Genomic DNA, 23,311 nt, shown 5'->3' with positions numbered 1-23,311 from the left:
TGTGTGTGTGTGTGTGTGTGTGTGTATTATATACACACACACACATGCATACATACATACATACATACATGTGCGCTCTCCGTGGGGCCCGGGATGCTGATGCCTCTGCCTGCCGGCCTCCATCTCCGCTGTTCTGCTGCTCTCCTGCAGCTGTATTGAAAACATCCCTCCCAAAATGTCCGCTGCCACAGAGAAGACAGTTATTCAAGATACTAGAGGGCTCCTCTAGTATCTTGAATAACTGTCTCCTCTGTGGCGGCGGCCATTTTGGGAGAGATGTTTTTCAATACAGAGCTGCTGGAGGCTCGAAGGACAGTGGCAGAACAGCGGGGACGACCGCAGAATGGCGAGGATGGCGGCGGGTGGGCAGGCAGGTGGCTGCATGAGCATCCCGGGCCCTCCTCTCTCTGTCAGAGAGGCTGGGCCCGGGACAGCTTTTTCCCCCAGCACCCCCCTGATGGCGGCCCTGCTTGCATTACACGTTTCTCAGCTAATCAATATCTTCCTACTAGTGACCCCTAGTGCCATTTTTGAGATCAGTTTAAATTGCACATTTTTCACTATACAACATTTTACAGAGGATGACTAATTTTGTCTACACTGCTCGATACACACCAGCAGCAATTTGGCTTAAATGTTGCTCAAATTTTTTTTTCAAATAATGGGATTTTGGTACTTACCGACAAAGGTCAGGGGACACTGGACATGCTGACACTGGGGTATAGACAAGTGGCTATAGGGAGCCTGGCACTTTACAATTTAAAGAAGTGTGAAAGCTCCTCCCCTCTATCCCCCATCAGCCCTCAATTAAGAATTAGCCTAGAGGAGACGGGATGAAGAGGAGTAGAAAACACTAGAACGAGGAGAGAGAAAACCACACATGAACAATTAACACTATCACACTTGTCCAACGACAGAGGCAGGAAAACAGCGCTGAGCAGGCATCCAGTGTCCCCTGTGGCTTCAAAGAAAAGGATTTATCAGTAAGTACCAAAATCCCATTTTCTCAGTCAGCCACTAGGGAACACTGGAACATGCGGACACTGGGGACGTCCCAAAGTTTCCCCCCTGGGCGGGAAGAACCTGCAACACAAAGCAGCCAGAACTAGAACCAACAGTCGCAAACGTGTCAAACTTGTAAAACTTAAGAAAAGTATGAATAAGAGCCAAGTTGTCGCCCGGCAGAGATGAGTCATGATGGCTCCACGACTAGCAGCCCACTACGCCCCTACAGAATGTGTGGAGTGAGCAGAAATGGACACTGGCGGCCGTTGAGCCTTATGAAGATAAGCCAGACGAATCGGCATGTAAATCCATCGTGCCAAAGTCTGCTTCGTAGCCGGCCACTCCCGGCGGGGTGCATCATAAAGAACAAATGAAGCATCCGGCTTCCGTACGGGCCACATAAATCTTCAAAGCTCGTACTACATCCTGAGTAAAAGGCAGACCTGAATCATCCCGTAATGACGGGACTACAATTGGCTGATTGATATGGAAAGCCAAAACGACCTTGGGAAGAAGAGACTAATGTGTCCTTAATTCAGCTTGGACAAAGAACTCAACTCGGAAACCCTCCGAGCAGAGGCCAATGCCAGTAAAAAAACTGTCTTCCATATTAGGTATTTGAGGTCTACCCCCTCGAGAGTCTCAAAGAAACTAGACAGGAGTAAAGCAAGCACGAGATTCAAGTCCCAAGGTGCCGCAGGCAGCACAAACAGAGGCTGTACCTCCTTGCAAGAAAGTCTGAACTTCTGGAAGAAGCGCCAATTTGCTCTGGAAGAAGATTGACAACGCGAAAACTCGAACCTTTAGAGATCGCAGACAGAGTCCCGAAGTTTTGGCTGGCGGTAAAATGTAGAAATCTAGATATGAGATTGCTAATCCACAGATCCGTGGACAGGAGAAACCAAGTGTCCAGAAAATTTCAAAGGCGGGCCCCCAATACTCCCAGGTGGGAGGGAGCCCGTCATGCCACAGTTTTTTCTGCAGGTTTAGGTTCCTGGAGACGGGCAACTGGTTGCAGTTTACTACATCCTCTACCTCTCTAAGGTGTAACCTTTCCTCTTCCTCGAAAGGCCTGTGCTGTCCGAAAGGAACGAAAGAAGTACCGCATAGGGAAATCTTATATGTGTAGTCGGAGTTGGGAGATAAGTAGATTTTCCTCCTGTGGCCTGAAAAATTCACTTGTCTAATTACTTACCAAAAAGGAACTCTCCGGCAAATGGAATAGCTTCCATAGCCCTCTTGGATTCTGCATCCACCTGACCAATATCTTTAGCAGCTTCACGTAAGTAAATTGCAGATTCTTTAATGTGTTCTGCCAAAATAATCACTTTGTCAACCGCAACCCCTGCCTGTAGATCCTTGATTAACTTCGTGGCCCAGTGTTCTACTGCCCTACTGACTAGTGTTGGCCAAAGTGACACTCCAGCCGCCGTAAAGATTGACTTTAAAGTAGTGTCTAATTTTCTGTCAGACAGGTCTTTCTAGAGTCGTAGCCCCCGTGACTGGTAACACTGCAACAGCCTTGAAACTGATGAATCGACCTGTGTGGGGGATTCACATTTATCCGTCATCAAGGTTGGAAAAAGGTAATTTGCCTGGAATCTCTTTGGCATCTGAAAATGCTTATCAGGGTTTTTTCCAAGCCTCTGGCAGTTAATCATCGAGTTTTTGAGAGAAAGCATAGGTGACCGCCAAACGTTGCTTTCTCACAAATAAGGTTGAGACTGGCGAATCCGGAGGTACAGTGTCAGATATGTTTAATATCTGTTGCACTGTCAAAATAAGGGGTTCTACCCCATGTGCAGAATCCTGAGGAGCTAAATCCTCTGATTCCGCGATCTCACCTCATCTACTTCGACTTGGGACATGAGTTCTTTCACTGACTCATCTGATTGTAGGACCTGAGGCAAGGGCCTCTTCCTTATCGGTCGAAAATATGCCTTAGACTGTTTCATAGAAGGGTCTAGAAACTTTGGCCCTCATTCCGAGTTGATCGCTAGCTGCAGTTGTTCGCAGCGCAGCGATCAGTCAAAAAAATCGGCACTTCTGCGCAAGAATATGGTGCGTATTGCGCACGCGCAACGTACTTTCACAAAAGCCAATGTAGTTTTCAGTCGCGCTGCTGATCGCTGAGTGATTTACAGGAATGGGGCAACTGACCGTTTTCAGGGAGTGTGCTGAAAAACACAGGCGTGTCAGATACAAACGCAGGCGTGCCTGGGGAAACGGGGGAGTGGCTGGCCGAACGCAGGGCGTGTTTGTGACGTCAAAACAGGAACTAAATAGTCTGAAGTGATCGCAAGGTAGGAGTAGGTCTGCAGCTACTCAGAAGCTGCATGAAAAAATGTTGCTGCCGTTCTTCGATCCTTTCGTTCGCACTTCTGCTAAGCTAAGATACACTCCCAGAGGGCAGCGGCTTAGCGTTTGCACTGCTGCTAAAAGCAGCTAGTGAGCGTTCAACTCGGAATGAGAGCCTTTGTCAGATCTTCTACTGACTTGGCAAGGCCAGCAACCAAAGACGGTTCAACAGCAACAGAAGTGGAAGGTGATCTGGACACCTGTGTGAGATCAGCAACCTCACAAGACTTATGCATTTCAGCAAGTTCACTATGTAATTGTGACACAGTATCTGAGAAAGCTACCGCCCACTGGGGGAAAAAGGGTGTCCTGAGAGGAGCCAGATTGACCCATCTCCACAGCACAAGCCTCACACATGGAAGAATCATCAGTGTGAGCTTTTTTTATTGCATTTGGAGCAAACAAATAATTTTTGTGTTGCCTTTGCAGTTGTTCCCCTGCCTGTCACTGTAAAGGATGAGAACACAAACTTACAAAACACACCCAAACACAGTAGAGTTTTGTAGATATAGAGCTAGGCAGGAGATAGAGGGAGGTATGTGTTCTGAATATATATATCTCCCCTATAGAAATAAATATATATACAACCCCCATAGCAAACTGAGGTGCAGATGTATTAACCTGGAGAATGCATAAGGAAGTGATAAACCAGTGATATATGCAATCAGATCCTAACTGTTGATTTACATCTTGGAGCTGATTGGCTGGTGCCTTTATCACCTTGCACATCTCACTGGTTTATCACTTCCTTATGCCTTCTCCAGGTTAATACATCTGCCCCGGAGCCTGTACCCCAGTGTCAGGATATGCAGGCTGCAAGACAAGCAATGTAATATGAAACCACTCTCAGTCCTACAGTGAAGAGAGAGATAGAAAGAAGATTGCAACATTGGAAGTCATTCAGACCCAATCGCACGCTGCAGGTTTTTGCAGCCTTGCGATTGGGTATGAACAGTGCATGTGTGCGGGCCGCTATGCGCAGGCGCGTCGCTGCCCGTCGCTGGGCAGCGGCGAGAAGAACGAAGAAAGCGTTTGCAGTGGCGAACGCAAGAAGATTGAAAGGAGGAGGCCGGCCGGGGGTGTCAACGCAGGCGTGTCCGGCCGTTTGCAGGGAGGGATCCTGACGTCAGCTCCAGGAAGAATCTTTGCAGCGGGTGAGTAAGTCTTGAGCTGTGCAGAGACTGTACAAACGTTTTGCTTGTGCAGCTTACTGCACAGCCGATCGCAGCCCTGCACAGCTCTAACCCCCTCCCCTGTAGGCGGTGATTACCTGGTCGCAGTGGTGCAAAAAAAAAAACCTGTGTGTGACCAGGTCTGAATTAGGCCCATTGTTAGCACACTACTGTAGCTAATACCCCTTTCACACCGCCTGAAATATCCCGCACGGAAGCGCGCAAAATCCCAGGATTGCCGGCGGTGTAAAAGGGTCCTTCTCCAAAACCGGGTGTGGTATGTTATATTGTCGACCTAAGTCTAGTCTGGGTCTAAGTCGGCCACTATTGGTCGACAGTAAGTAGGTCGACATGGTTTCTAGGTCAACAGGGACTCTAGGTCGACATGAAAAACCGATGCGCTCGGCACAGGTTACCGTTCCCAATTGTAGTCCACGTGGATCGTAAAGTATGAAAAAGTTCAGAAATATTTTTTTTTAGAAAAACTCATGTCGACCTTTTGTCATGTCGACCTAGAGTCCCTGTCGACCTAGAAACCATGTCGATCTACTTACTGTCGACCAATAGTGGTCGACCTAGACATTGTCGACCTAGAGACCGGATCCCTCCAAAACAACGTGGTCCATTTTTCTGGGAATCCAACTCCGCAATTAACCAGGGTTGGACGTGGGTAAGACCTGCATAGGAGGCGGTGTAAATGGGTTAGCCAATCCTCCGGCCCGATACCCATTTACAGCATTGCAAACCTCCCGAACTGCAGTGTCTGAGGGGCGGTCGGGAGGCTGGGGGTCACGGCGTAAGCTGTTTATGCGGACAACAGCTCCATGCAGCGCCGGAGACTGGGGACATAGCGCATGCTGTCTATGTAGACCGCAGCGCTGTATCGGGTGTCTGGCAGCACCGGAGGCAGCCCAGCAGCTTCCAGATTGCTGGGCTTGCCCCCAGCGTGACACAAGCGAATACTGATGTGCCACGTTTCCCGGCGCTTGGAGATGACGTCATCGCTAAGCGCCGGCCCCAAAGACACTGCACCCGCGTGCAGTGTAATCAGTGCACTTTACACCAAAAGGGGGAGTCCCAGGTCTAATCTGGCTTGGAAACGTGTTCCAAAGCCTGGGTCAGACCCGGGATTTTGGTGTAAAAGTGGTATAAGCGAGCCTGGCCCTGATTGACAGTGAAAAGTCCACTTTTTACTGGCTCCACTCCCGTCGCCTGTATTACAGGGACCCAATGTGGAACATGAAATAAGGTAAAAACGCTGTGAATCAGCGCTAACAGTAAACGGCTGCCGGCTGTAGCCTTCATAATAAACAGCCGCTTCGCCAAACAGTCCCTCTCCCCATTATGCGAGAGGGAGGGAGGAGGGGGGAGAATATGCAGCTGTGTTCCCCCGTCTATTGTGTGCGCTCTGACGGGGGAACAGGTGAACAGTTACTCACTACTACTGAACGCCTTAGGACTGCAGCTGTCTGGGGTGGGTAGCAGCACTGTTAATTCCTCTCCCGTGCCTCGAACCAGGGACCCGAACCCCACTGCTCACATAAGTAGGGAAGGGTTATCCTGAGGTCAAGAAACAAAAAGGAGAAAATAAAAATAAATCCAGGCTGGAGCTCAGACTAGTGTGACCGGCTCTCTCAGCACAATTCTAAAGGGCTGATGGGGGATAGAGGGGAAGGAGCTTTCACACTTCTTTAACATTTAAAGTGCCAGGCTCCCTATAGCCACCCATCTATATCCCAGTGTCAGCATGTTCTAGTGTCTCCTACTGGCTGACGGAGAAAGTTAATTTTCCCTTACCCTCGTAAAACTTATATAATTGCTCCTGGTCAGGCATCGGATATGCTACTAAATTATTAACAGTTTCTTATACAGCACAGCAAATTTTCCTGTTCTTTACAATTGGAAACAACACTGGAAAAATAAAACTGGGTAATAACAGAAAGTCATAGAGGTAGGAAGGCCCTGCTCGCAAGCTTACAATCTATAGGGAAATAGGCACGGATATACTAGGCTAGGTGCTATTGCACAATGGTCCACCAGATTGCATAGGTTCTTGGTGGGCTGTTTGATATGGTCACACAGCAATGTTGGCCTGGGGTCAGGAGGATGGGAAAGAGAAGAAAGAAAAAATATGTGAGGACTGTACAGTGGGGATGTAATTGGATAGGGAAGTTTATGACGGTTATGTGGACGGTTCCGGAATTTGATAAGCTTGGCTGAAGGGGTGAGTTTTCAGGGAATGCTTGAACTACAGTATGACACCAAATACTACTAATCCAGGGGTGGGCAATTAATTTCTATAGGGGGCCACATGAAAAATCTGAACTGTGTTGGAGGGCCGAACCAATGATGCTGATGTTACTTGCGGTGGTTAATACCGCCACTGTTAGTATGTGATTCTATACTTAATTGTATGTGGTTGTCCTAATAAATTTGTGGTTTTATGCACTGTGGTGCACACCCCTTCTTTATAATTGAGTTGCACACATTACCTGACGGTGGATACGGGAATAAGGGGAAGACACCAACCTAATTAAGAAGGTCTTAAGTGCACCAGATCCAGCGCTGGGTATTTATAGGAGAAAATTAAGAGACAATCAAACCTGGGACTTGTAGTTCCACAAGCAGTACTTGTAGTGCTGACTGAGCGGCGCGCTGTCAGGCAAAGAAAGGACGACTGATGTATCAGGGGGGCGCCTTGGGAACATGCTGGCGGTGACTGACAGAGGAGGCGGGCAATGGGTAACGACTGTGTCCTGCAGTATGCGCTGTGAGTCATTCGTCCTGTGTGTGCCTCAGCCAATAGCATTTCAGTATTGGCTGAGGCATACACAGGACTGTGATTCACAGCGCGTCCTGCAGGACCCGAGCATCCATGGTGCAGGGAGCCTGTGGGCGGGGAGGGGCCGGGCAGGGATTGCCAAAGGGCCGCATGTGGCCCGCGGGGCGTACTTTGCCCAGGTCTGTACTAATCCGTACACCTTTTTGGTCTGTGTCCCCATGGACCACCTAAACCCCACCCCTCTCCCATTACTTGTCAGCTTTTAATTTATTTCCTTGGTATAAGGTTTAAATGCGTTGCCTCTGTATCAGGACAAAGCCATGTAAGGTTAGCAGCACCACATGCTACTCTGAATATGTATGATGCTGTGCACTTGTATACATTCAGATTGTTGTATCCCCCCCCCCCCTCATATACACACACACGTTTCTCTACCCCATTAATGTTTTGAAAATCTAGATTAAAAAAAAACTCCTAGACCTACCTCTTAGTTTAGCATCTTTGATTCTCTCCAGCTCATTCTGAATTAAGTTTTGCAAAGAACTGTATGTCAGAGACCTTACATTGGGAAAGACCTCTTCTAGCACTGCAAGGTCCCGATCACGTATGTATGGAGATGCAGCAGCCAGTCTACTTCGCTTTCTTGGGGACAAGTTGTCCCTTCCTGTATCTACTGCAGAGAGACCCGTCCTGTGAAGATGCACAATTTTCCATTAAATAAGATTTACGGTTATTAAGTGGCAAAAGTAATTTCCTGTTCTATGACAATTATTAACTGTAAATCACAATATCCTGCTTGCCCAAAAGTACTTAATATTTGTCTCCTCCCTCTCTTATATGAAACAACATTTTATGCACAAGCGGTCAGAGCTACATGCAGTGGGTAATCCTGTACGCACACTCAAAGGGGGAGGGGAATCAAATTTGGGTACTACACTCCAAGTTATTAGTCTCTGGCACTTAGGCTGTACTACGTTACCTTGTCTCCTCCTTTTTCCTTACCTGTCAGTCATTGGGAAACTTCAGTTGCAAAAGGTCAAAAGGAGACTACAAAATGCTCATGTGCCGCACCACCACCGGTTCTCTGGTTCCGCGAAGCAAACATTTTCTAGGTGTCTACCTTACTGTCGCATGCAGGAGAACAAGGCGATAGCATGGGAGTGTCTTGGGTATGTAGCTATGCTTCCATGCTATTCTGAGGGGTATGCTATAGAAGATCTACAGTAATTAGGTAGACAGTCATTAAGTTGACCCCATATGGTCATCATGCATAAGGTTTGGGAATAGTAAGCTTGCCCGAAGCATGGCGAGCCATGCGGGGGAACGTAGTACACTAATGGGGCTTGTTTGTGGCAGAAAAGTGACAAACCTCCCCCCCTCCCCAAAAACCCCCCAAAACCCCCGTGTCTACCTTTTTTTGTGTGTCGACCTTTTGACCCTGTCGACCTAATGCATGTCTACCATTAGTGGTAGACCTAATGACTGTAGACCTTTTTACTGTAGCTCTAATAACCCACACCACTTACATGGCACTAAATCCAGCTACCGCAAGCATCCGGAATTGCAACTCAGAATCAGGCCCACATTCATGAGTGGAAACAAAGTGATTGTTCAATTATCACCCAGGCTTTAACCACAGGCTTTTATGGATTAATGAACATAATTAAATGGAAGCTCATATTGATTCATTTAGTGTCTTACTTTGAGTTTACAAAAAATTTTTCTTTACAACGGGAACTGTGCATAAGGTCACACAGTTTCAGCCCAACGACAAAATTATGGTGGGATGGGCACTGTGGAGAAGACTGATGCCAGATAACTGAATACCCATTACCCCCCGCCCCCCACCACCACCACACTTTCCCATATGTAAGATAATGTCAGTTAATTCCCCAGGTGCCCAGTAATTGCTATGCTTGGGAAGGTTCTGTCTCTTTAAGCCTATGAGCTAGCAAACCTCAACCCATGAAAAAAGCATAGGGGTATATTCAATTGAAGTCGAAAGCTGCAGTCTGTTGAAAAGACGTCAGTTTTCAACTTTTTTTTAGGTCGGAAGGGGTTCCGACCTGTCCAATATAAACCAATTATTCAACAAGACCAGAAATTCGACTTGTCGAAAAGCACGTGGATCGGTGGAATAGCTGCTGATCCGCGTGCTTCTGTCGAAAACGGGGCCAAAACTGACAGGTTTTGGCCCCCTTTTTGACCATCTCAATCCAACCTTGAGATGAGGGAGCCGAGAGGAGGAGAGGGGGAGACCAGCGGGCAGACGGGGGAGAACAGCGGCTATAGCAGCGTAGCCGGAGGATGTGTCACAGCCGCCGCTCACGCCAACGTCCACCTGGCTCCAGCAGGTCTTGCTTGCTGGAGCCTGGTGGACGCTGTCGTGTGCGGCGTCTGTGACACATCCTCCGGCTACGCTGCTGTAGCGCTTCTCTCCCCCGTCTGCCCGCGGCTCTCCCCCGTCTCAGCTCCCGCATCTCAATTCGACTTTTTTTAAAGTCAAATTGAGATGGCATTGAATAGCCCTTGTCGGATCCATTCTGACAAATTAATGTTGGACCGGATCCGACTTCAATTGAATATACCCCATAGTCTGTGTATAAAATCTAGTGGCAGAGGAGTTTTCATCTCTTTGTGAGTCAGTGCTGACTTAATAATTAATTGCAATATTTTGGAAACATAGTTCCCTGATTTTAAATGAAATACAATTACGTGAGTGCTGAACATGTAGGATTTTTATATTTAAATGGTGTGGTCCCATACCTCAGGCACTAAATACAGTCTTAATTTATAGACAGCAATGTACAGATTATTTTTCTTTATGATCTTTAGATATTTCTTGCAATGTAATCACATGATGCCATATTCACGTTACTTGAAAAAGATGTAGTCAATTATGTTGCTGTAAAATAGTGATGTACAATTTAATCATGGGATTTATCACGTGCTAAACGAGTAGGGTATATAAGGCTTGTGAAAAGTGCCCTTTGCTTCTTATCCGTCTAACAAGTCTACATACAATAAATCTGATTTATACCGTGTAAACACTCTTACCGGTATATTAAGTGTATTTGTACGGGCAAGACTAAGAGGATCCCCTCTAGAAACAAGGGATATAATTACAGGGATGCAAAAGATTCAGGCAATGCCATTTAGCAGTTTAGGACCAACTCACATAACTTACCCATTATCATCTGCATTCTGATTTTCATCAAGTACATCACTGCAAGCGGACGGTCCAGCAGGAGCCTGGTCTGTTTCAGGGGAAGAATCACAATGGGTTTCATTGCCATTATCGGTTTCAAACTCTGTTTCTTCCAACAAGCTTGTAGAAGTTTCCTTCACGGCTGTATGTAAAGACCTGTTCTTCTTTGCAGATTTTCCAGCCCGGTCTTCACCCTCGCTGGTTGGCTCAGCAGCCTGCAGACTATCATCCTCTATACTTACTGTACTGTGATCATCAGAACCCAAAAGATCACCTGATAAACCATCTTCCATCTGATATCTACCACTATCTCTCATATGTTTCTTCCGTCTCCGAATGCCTTCTATAGGTGTATTATGTTCAGTAACGGGGGAGTCCTCAGAATCCCCAATATTGTCACAGCTTACACTAGATTTTCTCTTTTTAGGAGACTTTCCTTTTGTATTACTCGCATCTCTAGGGCCATCAGAAGCCGACGCTTTGTCATCCAGGCTCTCGTCGACTTGCTGTGAAGGCTTCTGCTTTTTCTTCTTCTTAGATGAAGTTTGATGATCTTCTAGGTCAGTATATTTGTCAAACGACATGTGCCCTGAGAAGAGGAGCAAAGACTTACTGTAAAATTCATGTAGGTTCAGTGTCAAGATATTTTCAAGGGATCAGTACGAGATCCCGGCGGTCAGGAGACCGGTGCCAGGAGCCCAATAGCCAGGATCCCGGCGGCGAGCGCAGCGTGTCCCCTCGCCACGCTTCGGGTTCGGTGGTGGTGTGGACCACCACCCAAGAGGGGTAACCAGCCGGCGGTCAGGACTCCGACCGCCGGTATTTCAGCTGGTGTCAGGATTCCGGCGTCTGCATCCTGACCGCCGGGATCCCGACAGGTGATCAACTGACTGCCTCCCATTGTCGGGATCATATGTATGGACCAAATGCCCAGTTTTCTTGTCGTATGGCTCTTGTGCCGTACAACAGGACTACCATGCTTGGCCTGAATAGCTGTACAAATCTGCCTTCCAACGTGCTTCCAAAGAGCACCTTTCCTAAAAGGCTGCAATAGTCTGCAATATTATTTTTCATAATGGTCCTTCAAACATAATTATTTTTAGTTTTTGCTATCATGAAGGAACATGAAGACGGAAAAATAAAATACAGTCACATGACTCAGAGTGAGCCATCATTTTTAATAACAGTTTCAGAGTCCCTAAAGACAACTCCAAGATATGAGTAACTGAAGTCTTGCAAAGTAAAGATTATTGCGACTGGGAATAATAATTACCATTTATTCTTTTAGAAGTTGGTGAAAACGGTTCTGTGTCCTGGCTTTCATTAAGTGTACCCTTCTTCCTTGGCGGATCTACATCGCTGTTGATTTTCCTTTTCCTCTTTTTTGCGTCACCACCATTAAAATTTTGACTGTGATAGTCAGAGGACTCACCCAGATCAGAAGTTTGTCCCAAGCTTCTGTGGAGCTTCTTACTCAAAACCGCTGCAGCTGGATTAACACTGTAAAAAAGAGGATTTTGGTATTTACTGATAAATCTATTTCTCTGAATCCACTCGGGGACACTGGAGATCTAGACAGCTGGGGGTGTGAAGGATGCAGACCGGAGGTAGCACAATGTAAAAATAGGATTTTAATACCTACCGGTAAATCCTTTTCGCCTAGTCTGTAGAGGATGCTGGGAACTCCAAAAGGACCATGGGGTATAGACAGGATCCGCAGGAGCTTGGGCACACTAAAAAGACTTTGACTGGGTGTGAACTGGCTCCTCCCTCTATGCCCCTCCCCCAGACCTCAGTTATAGGAACTGTGCCCAGGAGAGATGGACATTTCGAGGAGAGGATTTTGTTAAACTAAGGGCGAGAAACATACCAGCCCACACCACAAACATACCGTACAACCGGAGTAGCATGAAACCAGAGAACAGTATGAACTAACCACAGCAACAAGCTGAACATAACTGATACACCAACCATGTGTAACCGAAAATAACCAGTATCAACTCAACTGCAAGGAACAGTCCACACTGGGATGGGCGCCCAGCATCCTCTATGGACTAGGAGAAAAGGATTTACCGGTAGGTATTAAAATCCTATTTTCTCTTACGTCCTAGAGGATGCTGGGGACTCCAAAAGGACCATGGGGTCTATACCAAAGCTCCAGAACGGGCGGGAGAGTGCGGACGACTCTGCAGCACCGATTGAGCAAACATGAGGTCCTCCTCAGCCAGGGTATCAAACTTGTAAAATTTAGCAAAAGTGTTTGAACCCGACCACGTAGCTGCTCGGCAAAGTTGAGGTGCCGAGACCCCTCGGGCAGCCGGCCAAGACGAGCCCACCTTCCTGGTAGAATGGGCCTTTACGGACTTCGGCAACGGTAGCCCAGCCGAAGAATGAGCTTGCTGGATCGTATTACAAATCCAGCGTGCAATAGTTTGCTTAGAAGCAGGATTTTCAATCTTGTTGGAAGAATACAGGACAAACAGAGCCTCTTGTCTTCCTAGTAAGAGCCGTTCTGGCGACATAAATCTTCAAAGCTCTTACAACATCAAGAGACTTTGGGACCGCCACAGCATCCGTAGCCACAGGCACCACAATAGGTTGGTTTATGTGAAACGAAGAGACCACCTTCGTCAGAAATTGTTGACGAGTCCTCAATTCCGCTCTATTCGAATGAAAAACCAAATATGGGCTCTTGTGAGACAAGGCCGCCAACTCGGACACTCGTCTGGCAGACGCCAGAGCCAAAAGCATGACCACTTTCCAAGTGAGAAACTTTAACTCAACCTTACGCAAAGGCTCAATCCAGTGAGACATAAGAAACTGCAACACCACTTCAAGATCCCACGGCGCCACTGGTGGGACAAATGGAGGATGGATATGCAGCACTCCCTTCACGAAAGTCTGAACCTCAGGAAAAACGGCCAATTCCTTTTGAAAGAAAATAGATAAGGCCGAAATCTGCACTTTGATGGAACCCAACTTCAGGCCTGCATCCACGCCTGCCTGCAAAAAATGGAGGAAACGACCCAAGTGAAACTCCTCCGCAGGAGCTGCTTTGGTTTCACACCACGATACATATTTTCTCCAAATACGGTGATAATGTTTCGCCGTGACCTCCTTCCTAGCCTTAAGGAGAGTGGGGATGTTATGATCCTCAACACCTTTGGAATGAGAGGAAGTGGAGGGAAAACATACACCGACTGAAACACCCACGGAGTTACCAGGGCGTCCACTGCACAGGCTTGGGGGTCTCTTGACCTGGAACAGTACTTCGGAAGTTTCTTGTTCAGGCGAGACGCCATCATGTCTATCAGAGGAGTTTCCCAACGCCTCATCACTTCTGCAAATATCTCTTGATGAAGAGCCCACTCTCCTGGATGGAGATCGTGTCTGCTGAGAAAATCTGCCTCTCAGTTGTCCACGCCCGGGAGGAAGACTGCCGACAGAGCGCTCACGTGCTGTTCCACCCAGCAGAGAATTCTTGTGGCTTCCGCCATTGCCGCCCTGCTCCTTGTTCCGCCTTGGCAGTTTACATACGCCACCGCTGTTATGTTGTCCGACTGGATCAGTATAGGGAGACCCTGAAGAAAGCTCTTCGCTCGCAGGAGGCCGTTGTAAATGGCTCTTAACTCGAGAACATTTATGTGGAGAAAAGATTCCTGGCTTGACCATGTTCCCTGGAAACTTCTTCCCTGCACGACTCCGCCCCAGCCTCGGAGACTTGCATCTGTGGTGAGCAGGACCCAGTCCTGAATTCAAAAACGGCGTCCCTCTAGGAGGTGAAAGTTTTGCAGCCACCACAGGGGAGAGATCCTGGCCCTGGAAGATAGACTTATATTTCGGTGCATGTGTAGGTGAGACCCGGACCATTTGTCCAGCAGGTCCCACTGAAACACCCTGGCATGAAACCTTCCAAACGGAATGGCCTCGTAAGCCGCCACCATCTTCCCTAGCACTCGAGTGCATTGATGAATCGACACTCTTGTCGGTCTCAAAAGCTCCTTGACCATGGTCTGTGTTTCTAGAGCTTTGTGCTCCGGAAGAAACACTCTCTGAAGCTTCGTGTCTAGGATCATGCCCAGGAAGGGCAGCCGAGTCGTCGGAATTAACTGAGACTTTGGCAAATTTAAAATCCAACCGTGATGTTGCAGAACTGTCAGGGAAAGTTCCACATTCTTTAACAATTGTTCCTTTGACCTCGCCTTTATCAGGAGATCGTCCAAGTACAGGATAATTGTGACCCCTCGCTTGCGAAGGAGTACCATCATTTCTGCCATAACCTTGGTGAAAACCCTCGGGGCCGTGGAAAGCCCAAACGGCAACGTCTGAAATTGGTAAGGACAACCCTGCACCGCAAATCTCAGGAAGGCCTGATGCGGAGGATAAATCGGGACGTGTAAGTAGGCATCCTTTATGTCGACTGACGCCATAAAATCCCCCCCTTCTGGGCTGGAGATCACAGCTCGAAGAGATTCCATCTTGAACTTCAAAGTTTTCAAGTATGGATTGAGGGATTTTAGGTTCATAATCGGTCTGACGGAACCGTCCGGCTTCGGTACGACAAAGAGGCTCGAATAGAACCCTTCTCCCCGTTGGGACGGGGGAACGGGAACAATGACCCTCTGTTGACACAACTTTTGTATCGCAGCATTTACTACTTCTCTTTCTGGAAGAGAAACTGGCAAGGCCGATATGAAAAAGCGGCGAGGGGGCATCTCCTGAAACTCAAGCTTATACCCTTGAGACACTATGTCTAAGACCCAAGGATCCAGGGCTGATTGAAACCAGACCTGACTGAAGACCCGGAGACGGCCCCCCAACGGCACGAACTCCAGCAAAGGAGCCCCAGCGTCATGCGGTGGACTTGGTAGAGGCGGGGGAGGACTTTTGGTCCTGGGTGCCTGAACCTGCAGGCGACTTCTTTCCCCGTCCCCTACCCTTTGAAGCGAGAAAAGGACGAGCCTTTACCTCGTTTGTATTTATTAGGTCGAAAGGACTGCATCTGTTGATGGGGTGCATTTTTCTGTTGTGTGGGAACATAAGGAAGAAAAGATAACTTACCCGCAGTAGCGGTAGGCACCAGGTCAGCCAGGCCGTCACCAAACAAGACACTACCTTTGAAGGGGAGAGCTTCCATATTTTTCTTGGAGTCGGCATCAGCATTCCATTGATGGATCCACAGCGCCCTCCTGGCCGAGACCGCCATGGCATTGGCTCTTGATCCCAAGAGGCCAACATCCCTCGCCGCATCCTTTAGGTAATCTGCAGCGTCCTTGAAATAACCAAATTCAAAAGAATATTATCTTTATCAAGGGTATCCATATCAGAGGCTAAATTATCAGCCCATTTAGCAATAGCTCTACTCACCCATACCGATGCCACAGCAGGTCTGAGCAATGCCCCAGTATTGGCGAAAATGGCCTTCAAAGACGTCTCCAGCTTGCGATCCACCGGATCCTTGAGAGCAGCCGTGTCAGGGGACGGAAGCGCCACCTTCTTGGACAAACGGGATAGAGCCTTGTCGACATTCGGAGACGACTCCCATTTTTCCCTGTCATCAGAGGGGAAAGGATATGCCATAAAAATTCTCATGGGAATCAGCCACCTCTTGTCCGGCGACTCACAAGCTTTTTCACAAAGAGCATTCATTTCATGAGAGGGGGGAAACTTCACCTCAGGTTTTTTCCCTTTAAATAGGCAAATCCTTGTTTCCTGAACCACAGGTTCGTCAGAGATACGTAAAACATCTTTAATAGCCACAATCATGTGCTGAATACTCTTAACTACCCTTGGGTGTAAAGTAGCCTCATTAAAGTCGACATCGGAATCAGAGTCCGTGTCGGCATCTGTATCTACCATCTGGGTAAATGAACGTTTTTGTGACCCTGAGGGGGTCTGCACCTGAGCCAAAGCATCCTCCATGGATTTTCTCCATGTTTGTGTCTGAGAATAAGATTTATCCAGCCTCTTAGACAATATAGCCACATTAGCATTAAGTGTACTCAACATAGTAACCCAATCAGCAGTCGCCTGTGCCGACAGAGCCATTTCCAGCTCCTTTTCTGTGCCCCCAGTAACTTCCTCCGGGGAGGAACACTCAGCCTCAGACATGCCGACACCAAGTACCGACACCCAACACACACACTGGCCAAATAAAGGGGACAGCCTACAGGGAAGCCTGGAGAGAGAAACACAGAGGGAGTATGCCAGCTCACACCCCAGCGCCCATATACTACACAAGAATAATATATGTAAGCAGCGCTGTAGAAATAATAACCAAAAAAGCACCAAATTATTTGTGCTGCCTCCCCCCCCCCCCCCCCCCCCCCCGTTTTGCTCCCCTTTACTTGGAGGACCGGGCCAGTGTTCTCTGCAGCGGCTGTGGAGAGAAGAAAATGGCGCTGGTGAGCTGTGCGGCTAAGCCCCGCCCCTTCGCAGCGCGCTTCAGTCCCGCTTAAATTTGAATTATTTATACTGGCGGGGGTCTTATATACGGTGCCCGGGCACCGAATATGGCTTCTACAAGTACCAAAAAAACCTCAGTAACTGCTGCCCAAGGCGCCCCCCCCAGCGCCCTGCACCCTGTGAGTGCCATTGGTGATGTGTGTGGGAGCATGGAGCGCTGCGCTGTACCTCCGTTACTGAAGTCTTCGGTTCTTCTAATACTCACCCGGCTTCTGGCTTCTGTGAGGGGGTGACGGCGTGGCTCCGGGAACAAGCAGCTAGGCGAACCAAGTGATCGAACCCTCTGGAGTTAATGGTGTCCAGTAGCGTAAGAAGCAGGGTCCTTAACTAAGCAGAAGTAGGTCTGACTTCTCTCCCCTCAGTCCCTCGATGCAGGGAGACTGTAGCCAGCAGGTCTCCCTGAAAATAAAAAACCTAACAAAGTCTTTTCCAGAGAAACTCAGTAGAGCTCCCCTAGTGTGTGTCCAGTCACTCCTGGGCAAAAAGTCTAACTGAGATCTGGGGGAGGGGCATAGAGGGAGGAGCCAGTTCACACCCAATCAAAGTCTTTTTAGTGTGCCCAAGCTCCTGCGGATCCCGTTTATACCCCCTGGTCCTTTTGGAGTCCCCAGCATCCTCTAAGACGTAAGAGAAACTACAAAAAATCATGCAAAACTGGATCTTCCCCTATCACGACCCCCCCCATCCCCCCTCCAGTTTGAAAAACTGAGGTAGAGAAGAGGGAACATGGAAGATCAAAGCCATACGGGAATGAACTAACCGTACTAACATGTCACACAGCAACAAAGAACTAATGACACATTAAATAAACTGTTTGAACTAAATTTATAAGAACACACAGGCTGACAGCACCGAGACTGTCCGAAGCCTGAGGAACCAAATGTCCAAAATTTGCATTTCTAGATGCAAATATATCAAACTAGCAGAAACAAGTGTACGCGTGTGCTGATGACGACGTTGCAGCTCTGCAAAGTTGGGCAGTGGAAGCTCCTCTGACCGCAGCCCACGAAGCCCCTACTGATCTGGTGGTATGAGCAGAAACTCTCTTACCACAAGAAAAATATGCCTGTTTGATGGTTAGTCGTATCCATCTGGCCAAGGTTTATTTTGAAGCCGGCCAACCCCTCCTGGGGACATCATACAGTACAAACAAAGCGTCTGACTTTCTAATAGAACCAGTAGCCTGTACGTACAGTATACACCCGTAAGGCTCTTACCACATCCAAGGACAGGTCCCCCTCAGACAATCCATGGCAGGAGGGAACCACAATCGGCTGCTTTATGTGGAAACCCGAAACCACCTCAGGTAAAAACTTTGCCTTTGTACGGAGCTCTGCTCGGTCTTCATGAAAAACTAAGAAAGGACTTTTACATGACAGGGCACCTAACTCTGAGACCCTTCTTGCTGACGCTAAAGCTCGGAGCAGGACTGCTTTCCAGCTCATATATTTTAGATCCGCCCTTTCCAAAGGCTCGAAAACGGCCGATCTAAAAAAATTCTAGCACCAAATTTAGATCCCACGGGGCCGTGGGCGGACGAAAAGGTGGTTGTATTCTAAACACACCTTGTAAAAATGTGTGGACCTCCTGGAAGGACGCCAGACGTTGTTGGAAAAGGATCAAGAGGGCCAAGACCTGTACCTTCAGGGATCCAAATCTCAAACCCCCATACAAACCCTTTTGGAGAAACAGGAGTGTATCTAGGGGTCCGGGCGCCCCTGGCAAAGTAAGGGACTGGCGCCCCACATATTTGAAATTGGGAAGGTGCATGTGTAAAAATGGGTCATGATCTTGTGGGAAAGGGACATGACCATACAATAGTTCCCACAATTCAAATTACGCTATACAGTAGTAACCCTTATACACATCATGCCCACACAGTAGCAGTTCTCTTTACACATTATGCCCACACAGTAATTCTTATAACACTGAGGAGACATCAGCAGTGCCTGGCCTGGCTGAGGATGCAATGCCACTCAAGGCCAGGTAGTATAATCAAATCAAAAAATATTAGTGGTACCGTGTGTGCGCACCGAAGGCGCGTGCATACCAAAAAATGGGTGTGGTCACGTGCCACATGGGGCATGGCCAATGAAAATGGGGGCGTGATACACATGACCCCAATAGTGCAGTGCCAGATACACATATGCCCCCAATAGTGCCAGATACACATATGATCCCACAGTGCCAGATACACATATGACCCCACAGTGCCAGATATGCCCCCATGTTGCTAGGTATGCCCCCACAGTGCCAGATACACATATGCCCCACATTGACAGATATACCCCTACAGTGCTAAATATGCCCCCCACAGTGCCAGATACACATATGCCCCCACAGTGCCAGATATTCCCCCATATTGCCAGATACACATGCCCCCATGGTGCCAGATATGCCCCACAATGCCAGATAAGCACCCACAGTCATATAGTCATAGTCCCCATCCCCCTCGCAGCACATAGCCATAGTTCCCTTCCAGTAAATAGCCATAGCCCCCACCTCCTCAAGCAATATCCGTAGTCCCCCCAGCACATAGTCGTAGTCTCCACCTCTCTCAACACAGTCATACAGTAGTCCCCACCCCCCTCCCATCACAATAATTCCCTGCCACCATAGATAGCCATAGTCCCCCTCCCTGCACATAGCTCCTCACCTGCCCGAGCACATAGCCATAGTCCCCATCCTCCTCCCAGCACATAGCTGTAGTTCCCATCCCCCTCCCAGTACATAGCCATAGTCCCCATCCCCCTCCCAGCACATAGCCATAGTCCCCATCCCCCTCCCAGCACATAGCCATAGACCCCATCCCCCTCCCAGCACATAGCCATAGACCCCATCCCCCTCCCAGCACATAGCCATAGTCCCCATCCCCCTCCCAGCACATAGCCATAGTCCCCATCCCCCTCCCAGCACATATCCATAGTCCCCATCCCCCTCCCAGCACACAGCCATAGCCCCCACCTCCCCAAGCAATATCCGTAGTCCCCCAGCACATAGCCGTAGTCTCCACCTCTCTCAATACAGTCATACAGTAGTCCCCACCCCCTCCCATCACAAAATAGTTCTCTGCCAGCATATATAGCCATAGTCCCCACTCCCTGCACATAGCTCCTCACCTCCCCAAGCACATAGCCATAGTCCCCATCCTCCTCCCAGCACATAGCTGTAGTTCCCATCCCCCTCCCAGTACATAGCCATAGTCCCAATCCCCCTCCCAGCACATAGCCATAGTCCCCATTCCCCTCCCAGCACATAGCCATAGTCCCGATCCCCCTCCCAGCACATAGCCATAGTCCCCATCCCCCTCCCAGCACATAGCCATAGTCCCCATCCCAGCACACAGCCATAGCCCCCACCTCCCCAAGCAATATTCGTAGTCCCCCAGCACATAGCCGTAGTCTCCACCTCTCTCAACACAGTCAAACGTAGGCGGTTCAGTAAAGCCTAGGGAATACCATTTGTCTGCTGTCCCCTTATATCGCGCCTCCTATTAAGAGATCCCAGCTCTATTAGCTGTGTACTGTCCTTACCCGTCTCACCACTCAAAGCCCTGCCAGTGCGCCACGTTCCGCTGCTCAGTCTCTGGCTAGCGGAAACACCTGCTTTAGGACCTGCTGTTCACCGCCGCTCCGGAGCTCAGTTTCCGGCTAGCGCAACACCTGCTACGGGACCCGCCGCTTAGCGCCTCTCCGGAGCTCTGTCTGACAGAGCACCGGCTAACGGAGCCTACTCAACCTGTGAGACCTGCGCTGCTGTCTGGTAGAGGAGCCTAATTAGGACCCTTAAGGTATGTACACACACGGTAAGATTTTTTTCTTACGATTTTGACTATATAGTCAAAATCGTAAGGAAAGTTAGTGCAGATCGCAAGGTGAAAGTCACCTTGCGATACCTATGCGCAGTCCCGTGAGGTCGGTATCGCACTCCTAGATAGACTATGCAGGCAAGACAGTTTTGACTATCTCGTAGAAAAGATAGTCAAAATTGACACTTAGCCAAAATCGTACATAGTCAGTATTGCAAGCACAGTCCTTATATGCTTGCGATACCGACCTACTCCCTATCGCATAGTGAGTATCCGGGTTTAGCCCGAATCTTACCATGTGTACACACCTTTAGAGCTACTCACTGTTTAGAAGATTCCCTGGGTGAGCCTTTGATCACTTCCTCAGGGGTCGTTGCCTCACAAGTTCAGAATTTGTACTTTTGGAAAAGCCTGCACCCTTCTTTAAGATAGGTGGGATTGGGCTATAGATCAATTTAGAACCAAAATAATTATTTCTGCAGCAAGACCTCCTTTTCTGTGCTTCTTCCTCCTAGCACAATTTTTCAAACCGGAGGAACAGGGGGAAGGGGGGGGGGGAGGGGTGGAGCCAGCTGTGCATACTATTTTTTTTAGTTTTACACTGTGCTACCTCCGGTCTGCATCCTTTACACCCCCAGCTGTTTAGTTCTCCAGTGTCCCCTAGTGGATGATAGAGAAATATAACAAACACAAATTGCTAGTACACATAATGTTTAATAGAGGTATAATCTCCTCTACGTAATGTCATAAAAGATGAGCTCTGGTATCACCATTTCAGTGGTCATTAATGTTGTTATTATAATGAGTAACACACACACCCCCTACTGTAAGTAATTACAGATATTAGAAGCTTCTTCAGATTTGCCATATGTAAATACAAATGTATAAAAAATATCTTGTACAGCAATTATAACACTGTGGAGCTGTTTCTGTCTTATAATCACAGCTGACCACATCTGAAAATACACCCCCCCGGGGGAAGCCTGTTAATGCCAAGGCTGCTTAAAGATCATTATAAATGTTGTCTCGTCTCCCCCCCCCCCCCTCCCCCCTCCAACTTACAAAAAATGATTAGAATTTGAACCGACTCCTCTATACCCACCACTAACACCTCTATACCATACACTAAACTACTGATCCATTTATACCCTACACTAAATCACTGACCCCCCTGTACCCTACACTGCATTACTGACCCCACTGTACCCTACACTACATCACTGACTACTCTTTACTCACCACTAAATCACTGACCCCTCTATACCCTACACCACAGGTTCTCAAACTCGGTCCTCAGGACCCCACACAGTGCATGTTTTGTAGGTAACCCAGCAGGTGCACAGGTGTATTAATTACTCACTGACACATTGTAAAAGGTCCATAGGTGAAGCTATTTATTTCACTTGCGATTCTGTAAGGAGACCAGCAAAACATGCACCGTGTGGGGTCCTGAGGACCGAGTTTGAGAACCTATGCCCTACACTAAACTACTGATCCATTTATACCCTACACTAAATCACTGACCCCCCTGTACCCTACACTGCTGACTGCTCTATACCCACCACTAAATCACTGACCCCCCTGTACCCTACACTACTGACTGCTCTATACCCACCACTAAATCACTGACCCCCCTGTACCCTACACTACTGACTGCTCTATACCCACCACTAAATCACTGACACCTCTATACCCTACACTAAACTATTAACCCATTAATACCCTACAATAAATCACTGACCCTATTGTACCCTACACTACTTTACTGACCCCACTGTACCCACCACTAAATCACTGACCCCTCTATACCCTACACGAAACTATTAACCCATTAATACCCTACACTAAATCACTGACCCCTCTGTACCCTACACTACATTACTGACTGCTCTATACCCACCACTAAATCACTGACACCTCTATACCCTACACTAAACTACTGATCCATTTATACCCTACAAGAAAATCACTGACCCCTCTGTACCCTACACTGCATTGCTGACTGCTCTATACCCACCACTAAATCACTGACACCTCTATACCCTACACTAAACTACTGATTCATTTATAACCTACACTAAATCACTGACCCCCCTGTACCCTACACTACTGACTGCTCTATACCCACCACTAAATCACTGACACCTCTATACCCTACACTAAACTACTGATCCATTTATACCCTACACTAAATCACTGACCCCCCCTGTACCCTACACTACTGACTGCTCTATACCCTACACTAAATCACTGACCCCCCTGTACCCTACACTACTGACTGCTCTATACCCACCACTAAATCACTGACCCCCCTGTACCCTACACTACTGACTGCTCTATACCCACCACTAAATCACTGACACCTCTATACCCTACACTAAACTATTAACCCATTAATACCCTACAATAAATCACTGACCCTATTGTACCCTACACTACTTTACTGACCCCACTGTACCCTACACTAAATCACTGACCCCTCTGTACCCTACACTACACTACTGACTACTCTT

General features: G+C 48.1%; 1 protein-coding gene across 2 annotated transcripts in view; it reads right to left on the bottom strand.

Annotated features, from left to right (window-relative positions):
* TTF1 (transcription termination factor 1) overlaps positions 1-23,311 on the bottom strand; it is a 154,005-nt gene that overhangs the window by 117,609 nt on the left and 13,085 nt on the right. For both annotated transcript variants that reach the window (XM_063936765.1, XM_063936764.1), the window contains exons 3-5: positions 11,799-12,025; positions 10,505-11,114; positions 7,802-8,007 (exon numbers count right to left, since the gene is read on the bottom strand). In XM_063936765.1, coding sequence (XP_063792835.1) covers positions 7,802-8,007; positions 10,505-11,114; positions 11,799-12,025 — 1,043 coding nt within the window. The remainder of the gene's footprint in view (positions 1-7,801; positions 8,008-10,504; positions 11,115-11,798; positions 12,026-23,311) is intronic.

This window comes from Pseudophryne corroboree, chromosome 8, assembly GCF_028390025.1.
Source record: "Pseudophryne corroboree isolate aPseCor3 chromosome 8, aPseCor3.hap2, whole genome shotgun sequence".
NCBI lineage: Eukaryota > Metazoa > Chordata > Amphibia > Anura > Myobatrachidae > Pseudophryne > Pseudophryne corroboree.
This window is presented reverse-complemented; position numbering and strand designations above follow the sequence as displayed.